This window comes from Meleagris gallopavo, chromosome 6 (assembly GCF_000146605.3).
Source record: "Meleagris gallopavo isolate NT-WF06-2002-E0010 breed Aviagen turkey brand Nicholas breeding stock chromosome 6, Turkey_5.1, whole genome shotgun sequence".
NCBI classification, from domain to species: domain Eukaryota; kingdom Metazoa; phylum Chordata; class Aves; order Galliformes; family Phasianidae; genus Meleagris; species Meleagris gallopavo.
Genome location: NC_015016.2, coordinates 24,086,111 through 24,099,217, shown reverse-complemented (window position 1 = coordinate 24,099,217; position 13,107 = coordinate 24,086,111). Strand labels below are relative to the sequence as shown.

Here is a 13,107-nt window from a genome sequence, read left to right as displayed (position 1 = left end):
TAATTAATTAATTTGACTTATAAAAGAAATGCATTTTCTGTCCATGAGAATATCTACACAAGTTCAGTACAAGTCACCCACAAACAACCTGGATCTGTATGAACACAGGAGGGAAAGACTCCTGGAAACAGGACCATTACTTTTGGGTACAGGACTATTATGCAGGAAGAAAAGGAGAATACAGAAGGCTCTTTAGCCCTTCAGTGCTGTCACTGTCCATATGGGTGAGAGCTGAGCTCCACTGAATATGGCCATGTTCTTCTGAATCTTGATCAATCTAGCACAGATTTATAGACTGCTCGGAGAAGCTGTGGGTGCCCTCCCTCTTGATGCATTCAGGACCTGGTTGGATGGGGACCTGGGCAGCCTGATCTTGTAAGTGGCAGCCCAGCCCATGGCAAGGGGTTGGAGCTGTACTAGATTTAACATCCCTTGCAGCCCAAGCCATTCTGTGATTATGCTCAGTGCATAACACTGGAATATCTTAAATTGATGAAATGCATATGGTGCCTGTGTTGCACACAAAGAACCTGCAGGAAACTGGTAGCTTAGGTTAAATTCCAGGAGGTGTGGATTCTAGTCCTGTTTTCACATCACAGAGAGCTGTTTTCCTGGATTTGAAATCTCTTGGCATAGCTCCCAGGATTCTGAACTGCTTCCCTTTAAATTTTGCAAAGTCAATATTCATAAATATTCCCAAGGAATGCCTGTTGAGTCTGTTACACGGTGGTATGAGACATTTTGTTTAAATCTCAATATTTAATGCTTATTTTAATAGTTCTTTTAATGAGAAACCATTTGGACAAGTAACAATGAAATTGGCTGTTTGCCTTAAGCATGCAACCTGTACAAGTTGGCTGTGTGGCATGAGATTTTCTGTCTTCTCGTAATACCTCCTGACAGAAAAGAAAGTGGCTATTCAGCCTCTCTGCTTTTTTGGCAGGGCGTTTCTGTTGGAAATGCTTCTCAGTTATGAGGTGAAGTGATGATAAATGTTAAGATGCTTCTGAGTCAACAACTGAAAAACTTCATTTCAGGTTCACTGAACACTTCAGCAAGATCTTCAGAGCTCCACAGTTCTGATCATATATTTGTGTTGCTACATTTCTGACTAACTTTGGATCTCTTGCTAAACTTCTCACAACTCAAGTCAAGGCTGCTGAATTTCCCAGAATGGGTGACTTACAGTGACTTGGACTCACTCCTCCTGTCTTAAACCTTGTAAGAGGAGAATAGCTCTAACTCTTGTTTTCTCTATATCTCTCTTCCACTAAGACCTAGCATGGGAGGTGCTGCCTCAAGAGAATGTGGCAAGGTCTTTATCTCTTGGGGTGGCACTGCCCTGAATTTTAGCTGTAGATGGGCAGGTGGGGGGAAAAAGGGAGAAGGACCATCATGGCAACCTCAGCAGTCTCCTGAGGTCTGGGTGAGGATCTATCCCCAAAGTATCTTCTGGATAACTCCCGCCCCCCTGTTCCAGTTTGTGTTTCCTCACGGCAGTACTTAGTATCATTCCAGCCCTTCTAACTCAGCCTGTCTGCTCCTCACATCAGAGCTCCTTTGTGCCAGGTAGTGCAGCCTCCTTCCCTCTACCAATCTCACAGGTCATCATGCACCTTCTCAGGCCAAAATCTATAAAATTCTTTCATATAATATGCTGGAAGATAGGATAGCTTTGAGAGTGTCAGCCACTTCTTGGCTCATAAATCTTGGTGTATTTACTACTCAATACATGCATCACTGCGTTTGCTCTTTTAGCAAGTCAAGAAGTGTAGCAGCCTTATTATTTTAAGGGTAAGGAAGCAAGGGTGGGAATGAAGTGAAACGTGGTCACTGAATTAGGCACTTCGGACTGACTTTAGAGAGCATTGTATGTTTGTCAGGGCTGATGATGCTGCTGTGACAGGACACGTGCTGTGCAGATGATGTGAAATCCACGGTAGGAGGCATCCATCGCTGTACACTTGCCCAGATCTGATGCACCCTGCCGTGGTGTGTGAGTCATCTCATCCTGTGAACCCACTGTGACAAGCAGTTCTCAAAATTGCTCATGTGAGTCTGAATTTGTAAACAGTGCTGGACTGATTAAAACTGCCTTATTTATTGATGGAAAAAATGCCAATTAAAGGCATTCTCACAATTGGTCATTCCCTCTTACTGCTTAATTTCAAATTTTCTTTGGGAAACTGAACTGAAATCTGATTCCTTTTTTCAAATAAAACTCTCCTGCCACATGGCAGTACTTCTGTTGCTTTAACAATTATGAGTGAATATTTGTGAAGACGATACTGCTATATTGATTACTGACATTTTTATTTCTAAAAAAGAATATTGCCAAGTTGCTCAAGTCCTACCCAACAATTTGCAGAACTTAAAGACTTTTCAGGTATCCTCTTAATACTTACAAGATCAAATCAGTGACAATGCATGATTTTGTTCCAGGTTAGATGATCTGAAGCAAAGATAAAGCAAACAAGGGAAGAAGCAAACAAACAAACAAACAAAAACGAACCAGATAATCTTCTTCTGTGCAAAAAAGTAATTAAAAAAAAAAAAAAATCAACCTAGATGCTACACCTGACAGTTACCGGCTGATCCTGTAATCTGTTCAGAGATGTTTCTTTCTAAATACAGCTTCGTACAGTTTTATTCCTGTCCTAGAGAATGATAGCTCCTGAAAGACTTCTGATAACTCAAGTCCATGGTTAATAGACTTGGTTAATGTTTTGAGTTAATGATGATGGATATGAAGACTATTTTCTTTGAATTAAACTGGATTTTCTTGTGTTTTACTGTGATGTGATAAACAGAAAGGACTAACAAAGCAGCTCTATTTATTCTTTTAGCTTTCTGTTCTATATTTCAACTTTGCGTTTTCTTTCTGTGAAGAGAATTTCCTGGTAAGGAAAATCTCCTCATCCTTTTTGAAGGTCTTTGTTCCATGTATGAACTACCACATTTCTGCTGTGTTTCTTTTCATCCATGGTAAATAACTAGAATGGAGTGTACAATACAAAGGCAGAAACTATTATCAAAATGTTATGGCATTGTATTAACTTCAAGCTGTGCTCTGCTCAGCTCCTACTGAGTTCCAAATTATACTGAACTTTGACTCTTCAACTGCATGTAGTATTATGCATGAAGAAAACTTGCGGAGTTCACTGGTGTGCTTGTAAAGTTAAGAAGGGATTAAAAATGTGTATTCAATTTGTTAATTAAAAAGTAGTTTTACTAAAAGATTTTTGGCACTTAAATTAGAAATGGCAGGCTATAGCTTTATCAAGCATTTGAGAGGAAACACCAGTAAGAAATAAGTTGGAGAGAAGTCATCAGCAGGTTGCACTGCAGAATTTCCAGACATCAGTGTCTTAATGCTGAAAGGCCTCTGAGTGCATGTGCAAAAATTCAACAGAAAAATCTTTGGTATGTTTGGATTCTGTTTAAATGAGATGAGTGGATAAAATATGGTCCAATTTAAGGCTATGTTCCTTCTTGATTCTAAACAGGCTGTCTTTCTCTGCAGTCTTGTCATGAAATATGTATGTCTTATGAAGTTTCTGGTTTTGAGATTAAAAAAAAAAAATGTGTACACTGAAGTGATGTCTTGCTTAAGAGAGAGAATTCTTTTCAAAGTGAGTCTGTCTTGGCTGTGTTCAACAGACTCCTAATAGGCTGATTTGAAGATGTGATCATCTTATAACTAAAGGCCTCCTACCTGTATTTTGGACAAAACTATCCCTTCCTCACAGTCCAATGTCTAGGTGTATTTCTGACATAACAGAATACCCTGGAAAATGAAATTAGAATCAATGCAAGTAATCTGTTTAGATGTACTGGAAGTTTTATAGCTGTGGGTCTTATGTACTTTGCCTCTTGAGGATCTATGATGATAGAAAGAAAAAAAACATCTGGAACTCCTTATTTTCCCTAAACATCTGTAAACTTCTGGCTGCATTTATTGTGGCTTTTAACTATGCAGGCAACACTTATTTGTAGCTGTAAGGAACCAGATATGTGAGGGTGTGGACATTCCTCTTTATTTTCATAATATGGGTGAGGCATAAGCTAAACTTGACATGTTAGGAGTACACATGTTGGAGTACACATTCCCTTATCCATACATGTTTATGAAGCTATTATAATGTATGCAGGGAAAAGTGATATTCTTATGTTCTTACTTTGTGTTGAAAGCAGAATGCTGGAATTCAAAATTTTGATATGCATGTATATAAGACACAGAAATAAATCTGAATTAGTTGTATTTAAAGTGAATATTATACATGATAGTGGTATTCTCAAGGGTCCTTTACTAGGTAAAGGCTGTTTGACGACATTATTAAAGCCTTGATTTTACACCTCCTAAAACATTTTATTCTGTTTTGGTTTCAGAAATTATAAATGTGAAATCAATTTCCGAGTAACATTTCAGAGGAATACGATTTGTATAGAAATTAAATATTAATTTTGCCAAATTCTGTTTTTTTCACTGCCCAATATCTTATATAGCTTCTCAATATAGAATAGGCACTGTGGTAAGTGATGTTATCACAAATTTTAATAAGTAAACAGATATGCTTTTTGCTCTTAAGTGTATCTTTAGTATAAATGACAATGCAAATGTTAGAAATGTACAAAGAACTACTGAATGCCATCTAAGAGATACAGAAACACACATGAAACATAAAAAAAAAATCTTGGATGCATATGTGAAACAACAAACAGAAGAGGGGTTATTATTTTTCATGTCTGGATATGATTTCATTTAGACAGAACTTTCCATCTTCCTGTTGACTATCAAAAATCAAGAGCTACTGTGACTTCACGTTTTCAGGGTATTTTGCCAGGAACAGCCATCAGTTGCAAGTACTGGCTGTGCCAGAACTGGAGAGGGTCAGACCTGTTTCAGAGAAATCTAGGCCTTTCTGTTCCAAATGTAAACGACAGCTGGCTTGTACCCGCAGAGAAAGATGAAAACATATGTCTAGCTAGGGCATGTTTAAGTAGTATCCTGTCACTAGTTATTTAGCAGATTGAATTATTCAATCTGGTGACTATTTGCCTACAATTCTCTATAGCCTGAGACTGTGCTGAATCCTTTTGTCCCCTAAGAGAGCAATTCTTTCCCTTGGAGAGTATACAACGTTTATATGCAGTTGTACAGTGATTCCAAAGGAGCAAGCCAGACTCAGACTTTATTGTTGAGCAGTATGCTGCAGATGATACACAGAGATTGAGTGAATAAACTCAACCAGATCACCAAGGCATAAATACAATTGTGTGTATATGTGTGCGCTTATATATACATGTACCACTTTTGGAATGACTTTGAAGTGGCAGTACCTCCGGTGTGTACAAGGGGCAATGAGAAAAAGGCTTTTTTGGAGAATCAGGAAAGGAAGTAATTTGCTGAGGCAAAGATCCCAAGAATAACTGGAATTCAAGACTTAGTAGGAACTCTTCTAATGTCTCATTATGATTGGATCTCAGGAATTCATCTAGTATGACTCCCTCCTTGAAGCATGACTAATTTGAAAACTGCATCATGTTAAGCACTTGTTCAGCGTAGCCCTGAGAATCTCCAAGAGTGGCCCAGTGTGGTCTTTTCTGTTGACTTCCACGTATAGCTCATTCCTGGCATGGCTGCTCATTGTCAGATACACATAGCTACTTGCTACCATTTTCCTGCCTATTTACGTGACACGTGTTGGTACTTAAGTGCAGCCCCTTATTTATTTATTTTTTTTAATCTAAAGACTTTAATTATATTGAGACTAAACTTTGCATATTGCGTCCCTTCGCTGTTTACTGCTCTTTACTGGGGCTGTTCAGTCTGGGAAAAGGAGGCTGAGGGGAGACCTTATTGCTCTCTTCCAATATCTGAAAGGTGCCTACAGCAAGAGCGGGGTTGGTCTCTTCTCACTGGTGACAGGACGAGGGGAAATGGCCTTAAGTTGCACCAGGGTAAATTTAGGTTGGATATCAGGAAAAACCTCTTTACAGAAAGGGCGTTAAATACTGGAACAAGCTCCCCAGGGAGGTGGTTGAGTCACCATCCCTGGATGTGTTTAAAAACTGTTGGGATGTGGTGCTCAAGGACATGATTTAGCGGAGGTTGTTAGGGTAGTATGGTCAGATTGTGGTTGGACTTGGTGATTTTAAGGTCTTCTCCAAACTGAGCAATTCTATGATTCTTTGGCCAAGAGAATACCAAGGATTCCCCAAAGTGTGGGTTATGGTCGAACAAATAACATTATCAGGAAAGCAACATTCACTCTCCATCTTGTGACTTGTTCCTTCTGGTACTATATGCTTTTCTGGGATTCCAGTTATTGCTGTTATTAAAATAAGCTTGTAAACAGATCTTAAGGCGATGTAAAATATTTTTACCTCTAAAAGCATTTTTCAAATGTACTTTGAATGCCTGGATGTTCCTAAGGTGGTAATGTTAGATTACAGGGTAATTCTTCATTTTCAAGTTGTACTATGCTTATTTGAGTTAGCTATATTTCCTCAGTGGAAGCATTTGGGTCTTTCGTTAGTTCAGCATAAAGGTCATTCCAAGCAGTTAGAGAATAATAAATAGATGCCATCTACCGCAGCAAGAGAATTTGTATCAGTTGCAGGTTGAAGTTTCCCAGGTGAGAATCCACTGACATAATGACACAGAACTCTGCTTTCCACCCCCTGTTTTTGGGCCATGCTCTGCCTGACCTTTATGTGCATCGACAGATGTCACAAGAAATTGTGAAAAGCATCCTCTTTTACTCCCTGTGAGTTGTCCACAGGAGGGCTCAGCATGGCTGAGTTGGCTGGCTGGCATCCCTACTTATGTTACTGGGAGCCTTACTGTGGAGTTCAGATGAGCTTGGATTTCTTCTCCATTGTTTCTTCTTTTGTAATGATACTGTAAAAGTATTTTACTCACTATGACCTGTCTCCTTCCATAATAAGCTCACATGCTCTATTTTTCCACCCAGAAGCTTCAAGGAGGCTTTTGAAATTTTCTTGCACGTACCAGAAGTTTCCAAATGCCTGACAGTACGAGAATGACTGCAGAGGACGCATCACGTACATGGGTAAGCTCAGTGCTTCTGAAATCCATCAGGCTGCGTCTGCGGTGTTACCGTGCTCAGTAAACGTTACAAAAGCCTGTGTACATAAAACAGTAAGATTGATGCTTTCCATTCACCTGTGACCCTTCAGCCCACGTACTGATTTCAGCCTCTATGCAATGCTGTGTTGCTCCCCACAAAACGCGAGGCATTTGGTGAGGTCCCCTTGGGCTGTAAGACCTCCAGGCAGGCTGTGCTTTAAAGACACCGCCTCAGAACGATGACTTAAATTGGCACATCTTAGTGGAAAGCCGGTACACTCGTCTGGAAAAGCGACGCTTTCTCTGCTCCCTTCCTTCCCCGCTGAGACCTTCCACCTGCTCCTGGGAGGGAGGAGCGAGGGGGCACGGCCCAAATCCTGCTTTCCAGTTAGTCGGTCTCCCCTCGTCCCGCAGCGCGGAGGAGCGGGGCTGTGGCGATGCGGGCGGAGCGCTGTCCCGCGCGGGCAGGTCGGAGCCCGTCGGCCTTCCCCGCCCTCTCCAGGGCTCGTTTTCTTGGAAAAGCGAGCGCCGATCCACGTGCGACGCTGACAGGGTCGCAAAGGGGATAAAAAAGAACAACAGCGGAAAACAGCCCGGCGCGCCTCTCAGCTATCACCACGTTATCACCTGCGTGTGCCTGGAAGGAGGCTCTTCCCTCCGCTGAGGAAAATCAGCTTAGGAAAGCAAAGTTTGAACAGCGAATTCCTGTTATTTCTAAGCACCCCATGTGACAGGATATTTCCTTATCGTTTCGAGCCCAGAGCTTTCCCCCGATCCACCAGTCCTTCACAAGTGCGGCGGAGCTGCCCGGCGGGCTCCTCTCCTCACAGCGGCGATGGCTCCCGCCCCGCTCCTGCTGCTCCTCGCCTTTCTCCCCGGCGCTTTGCCACTGCTGGGTAAGTGCCCGCAGGGACTGTGCACGGCACGCCGAGAAGAGAGCGGGGTGTCCGAGCCCTGGCTGACCTGAGACGGTGTGTGTGTTTGTGTGTGTGTACGCGTGGAGGGGGAAGATGCCGCGCAGGTGAAGAGAAGCCACAGGGTCGGGAGGCAGCCCGCAGCCACGTTATCTGAGAGCAGCCCGCCCTCCCGCAGCGCCCTGCCCCAGCTGAGCTGATCCGTGGCTGAAGTTGCCCCATGCGGGGACCCTTTGGGTTTTGGCATCCTAGGGTGCCCCAAGCCAGGCTGTCCTGGGAATGTTAGTGTAGTCGGCTATATTGTCTCTGGCTGAAAGCTGGAGCTTGTTCTGATTTCTAGTGCACTGCTTTCATACAGGGAAAGTTTTGCATCTGCCATTCCTCAGCATCCTTCGTAGTCAAGGTTGAGGTTTACTGGAGCACAGTTTCGTAACACTAGCTTGTAACCTTTCTTGCTTTGTGTAGTTAGCTACAGTCATTGCAGGCTGTCTGCTAAGAGAAGTCACACTACCTGCTGGCTGCCTCCTTGCTTTCCGTCTCCCTTCCTCTGGCTTTTGGAGTGCTGCTGGGGCATTCTGCCTTGGCCTTTGATGCTGTTAGTGCTTCTCTGACTTCACGAGCCACTTTCTGATCTCCACTGATATAATCTATGATAGCTTGCAAGGGCTACAAAATCTAAAGCTGTTTTTGCGTACTGGAACTCCTAAAATGTAATATCTACAAAAGATACTTGGCACAATCTTTCTTGGGCTGGCAATAGGCAAATTATTAGCGTGATGGGTAAAGAAAATAAAAACCGGTGGGAAAAAATCTATCAGGGTTTGCTTGGGACAGCCGAGGGAAAAGATGCTACATGTCTCTGTATTGGTTATTGTTTTGGTTTAACACTGACGGATACCTAAGTACTGCACTGCTGCTCTCTTGTCCCAGTCCTCAGGGGGACTGGGTGTGGGGATATCTGGCCAACTCCTAGAGCAGCCTCCTCCTGAAGCTTTTACTACTAAGCATGATCTCATTTGGTATGGAATATTCCTTTGGTCAGTTCAGGTTCACTGTCCTGGCTGTGCCCCCTTCCCATCCAAATGCCCACCCCCAGCCTCCTGACCTTTGGGGGCTCAGGCTGTTAACACAGCCTTGATGCTGCTCAACCACTGCTCAGCAACTGCCAAAACATTACTGTAATATCAGCACCATTGTAGCTGCAAGTGTAAAGCACGACACTGTATGGGCTGCTGTACTGAAAGTTAATTCCAGTCCAGCCAGACCTAGTACAGTTCTAGTGCTTGGTTCCTATGCCTGGCAGTTTCCTATGCGTTCTAAAGGACCTCCTTCCAGAAGTAAATTTTGAAACTTTCATTATGGGTTACTCCCTTAAAAACTGTACTGAGACTGTGTTACTTGGGGTGATGCTGTGGAGGACCTTCCTATGTACCTCCTGTAGCTGATCTGTAGTGAAGAATGGGAATTCTAAAGCAAATGTTTCTACTGAATAGTGGTGGAACACATGGTTATGTCACTGAAATCTGGGAAGAAGACTTACCAACACAAATGTCATGTTAGACAGCTGACATTACTTTATTGCAGTACTCAGTGCATGGGGGAATCTCTCCTCCTAGCATGTACATGTAGGAGCTAAAGTGCGCACACACACGTGGGTATACAGCATGTGAATATTTCCTGCAAAGTGCCTGCGTATTCTGAGAATTGCTATACACGTTAAAACCCAATGCTATGCATTCACTATGTGATCATGGAGTTCTTTTAACGGATCTTTGGTGGTTGTTGGATTCCACTGGGAGGTGCTATCCGGCCAAAAGTTCATATGCTTAGTAGGCTTGGTCCCTTATTTGGTCAATGTATTATTTATGGAAATTGGCTACTGACTAAGTTTGTAATTGTCGTTTTTACCTTATGGTAGCTAACACTATCAACTCTTGTGGAGAACAGGGTACTACTTCACTTCTTGTGAATGTTGAGACTCTGCTTTTGGATTCCAAGTGTCCTGCTTATCTAGGAAAAGCAACCTTCCCTAGGTAGGATGTTAGTTTACTTAAGGCTCCAAATTAGTTGGCTGGTTATCAATTATGTAACTGAATAATTTTGCTCAGCTCATTTGACAGATGCAGCTCAATCTGTTAGCAAGAAGTGATATCAAGAGGTTAGAGAGAAGTGTTGGCAGGGTATAATGAGTGTTGCACAGATATCTGACTTTTTTGATGTTCTTCTAGTCCCTCTAGTATCTCCCTTATATCTCACAAAGAAAGTGTTATATGGGAATCTATATTCGTGTTCAAATAGACACATAAGTACAGCTGTAAACTGGAGCAGCCTAGGCCCACGGTATAAGTTGTCTGCATGGTGATGGATATGACAGGAGTGACTATGAGGGAAAGGGAATTCTGCAGTCTCGGTCACAGTTGCTCATGTATCCTTTTGCCTCGTTCTTCCCTCCTATTTGGGTCTCAACTTATTTTCAATACCTACTTGTATAAGCTGCTGCATTGTGTTTACACGTTGCTAATGCCTTGTAAAGGTACAGTCAAAATGTAGAGGACCGAAGATTTACTTTTCTTCCCCTAGCCACACCTCTTTATTCAAGTTTCTGGCATTGTCTCTGCAAACAAAACCTCCACACTGCTTTTGGCTTGGCTACAGCAGTCCAGACTTTTGACTTGGGACTGTTTTTCTTGTGTCTAGCACCCTCTCTTTAAGACCATAAGTTGCATAAAATATGTAATGTTGCGTTAGGCCAGAAGTACAATTTTAGCAGTTTAGAAGATCAAGGGATGTTTTTCACACTTGTGAAAATGTCTGACGTTTTCTTTTAACCGGAAACTTTAAGTAAGATTTCAGGAAAAGGAGAGTTGCAAGCATTGCATGTATCGTTGTGCTAAATGCTGGTAGAAGAGCAGAATAAAAAGTTATCAGCAGCAGCGACAATTATATATTTCCTTGTATTGTCTATAAGTAAAACTGATTGGCAAAAGGGAACAATTTGTGCCTCCAGTGCTCATCAGTTTTGTACTGCTTCCCTGTGAGCTGGAAGCCAGAGGACAGGAGAAGGAAACTGACCCGTGGGTGAGATAAGTTTAGGTCAGCTCTTTCTCTGAGATAGAGGCTGTTTGTTCCCAGCTTCTTCTGTAGTAATTTATGACCATTTCCACATCAGCAGAAAAAGGAAAATGTTCTGTGGTTAATCTGTTTTACCCTTACGTATTTTTGCATTATATAGCTTGCTTACTTTGGTAATCTAACGCTAAAATAAATAATATTTTAATAAGCTTTAATCCCAGAGTAACATAAATAAGTATTTATCTTCCCTTGCTTGTAACTCAGTTAAAATACATTTTTAAGGCCTTGATCAATCTGTTAAATTATGAGATGCAACGTTAGAGAACTATTTATTTATCATCCTAAGATGTATCTCAAGAGGACCAAAGGAGAAGGAAAAATTCTCAGACTCTTGATGAGACCAGCTTACAAATATTTACCATGCAGTAGATCCAGGTCATATAAGAAATGCTAGGAACTTCTTTAGTGATTGCAAGTTTGAAACAAAATGGATAAATGTATGTTGTTAAGTGCATTGTACTAAGAAGGAGATATAACTTCGGGAGCTATAAACAGTCCCATAAATTTTCATTGGTCACTAAGAGGCACTAAGAGTTGATGGCAAATTCCACTGTTGTTAGTATTTCATTCTTAGTGGAAAAACGTAAGGAGGAAATCACCAATGAATGCAGCTGAGAGAAAAATGATGATGCTATTGTAACCCTGCAAGTAGCTTGTGTGTAAAGGTAAATTAGGGGAAGAAAAAAAAAAATTCCCCTTCAGTAAGACTTCAGGGATTTCAGCAGAACTTAGGAAAGCAGATCTGTCCACTATGGAGAAACAGAGCCTGAGGGACTTACTCTGTAGTCCTCACAACTGTAGTCAGGATCAAGGAAGCAGAGCTGCCAGAGCGCTCAGCCTCCGGCTCTGCAGCACATGGTGTGCATGCTCCCTGTTCTCACTAATTCCCATGGGTGCAGTTTGGAACAGAAATATGATTGGGCCTTTTTTCCTCAGTTTATCCCATGCTTTAAAGCTGCATGAGGCACTAGATGTGTCTCTACTGCCTTGCTGTTGTTAGTATAGATTCTTTCTTTGATGCAAAGTAGTTTAAATGCCCTGAAATCTGAACTAGTTGTATTCTACAGTCACTTTAACAGCTGTAGGCCATGGGAGGATCCCGTCCTCTTTTACTGAATAGCTGATGAGATTTTAACCCCAAGAGTAGCATCTAGTCTTGTATTTCATTTAGATAGTGGGTAAGATTGTTTCAAGCCAAGTGATTCCATTGTTTTTTGTCTTACAGATACCAACACCTTTTTAATATATAATGAAGATCACAAGCGCTGTGTATTGGCTCAGAGTTCTAATTCAGTGACTACTGCTCCTTGTGTTCAAGAAAATGAGTCTCAAAAATTCAGGTGGGTCTCAGATCACCAGCTTATGAGCATAGCATTCAAATTGTGCTTGGGAGTACCTTCGAAGAAAGACTGGGTTCCGATCACTCTGTATCCTTGTGACAAGGCTAGCGAACTTCAGCGATGGGAATGCAGAAATGAGACTCTCTTTGCAATCCAAGGGGAAGATTTGTTTTTCAACTATGGAAACAGACAGGAAAGGAATATTATGCTTTACAAGGGATCTGGTTTATGGAGTAGGTGGAAAGTCTACGGAACTACAGACGATCTGTGTTCTCGAGGCTATGAAGGTAAAGTTCTATGAATTAATTTCTGTATTTTGAACTGGCTGCTATGTGTATCTAATTGCAATACAGGAGATGTGTAGGAGAATTACCTTAGTCTTCTTGGTGATCAGTGAGAATGGGCTTTGGTAAAACCTATACTTGAGTGTGTTTTATGTTTTCTGTGGGGTTCATTTTGCTTTTTTGTCAAAGGTATGATCATTAAAAATTAGATAATTAACCATGCAAAGCAGAGGACAGTGATTCATTTGGAAGGAGAAGAAAGTGTTTGGTTGTTCAGAACATGCATATAACTATTATACAACGGTTAATGATATTTTGACTTTTTACATATATGCAGAAAGACA

General features: G+C 41.6%; 1 protein-coding gene across 4 annotated transcripts in view; it reads left to right on the top strand.

Moving 5' to 3' along the window:
- Positions 1 to 6,984: 6,984 nt before the first annotated feature.
- The window catches only part of LOC100545427 (macrophage mannose receptor 1-like), a 53,919-nt gene continuing 47,796 nt past the window's right edge, over positions 6,985 to 13,107 (top strand). The window contains exons 1-2 of one of the 4 annotated variants that reach the window (XM_019616410.1): positions 6,985 to 7,076; positions 12,365 to 12,766. In XM_019616410.1, coding sequence (XP_019471955.1) covers positions 7,073 to 7,076; positions 12,365 to 12,766 — 406 coding nt within the window. In that variant the 5' untranslated portion in view covers positions 6,985 to 7,072. Of the gene's footprint in view, positions 7,077 to 7,101; positions 7,990 to 12,364; positions 12,767 to 13,107 lie in introns of those variants that run through there. The other 3 variants (XM_010712623.3, XM_019616411.1, XM_019616412.1) reach the window with 3 other exon arrangements.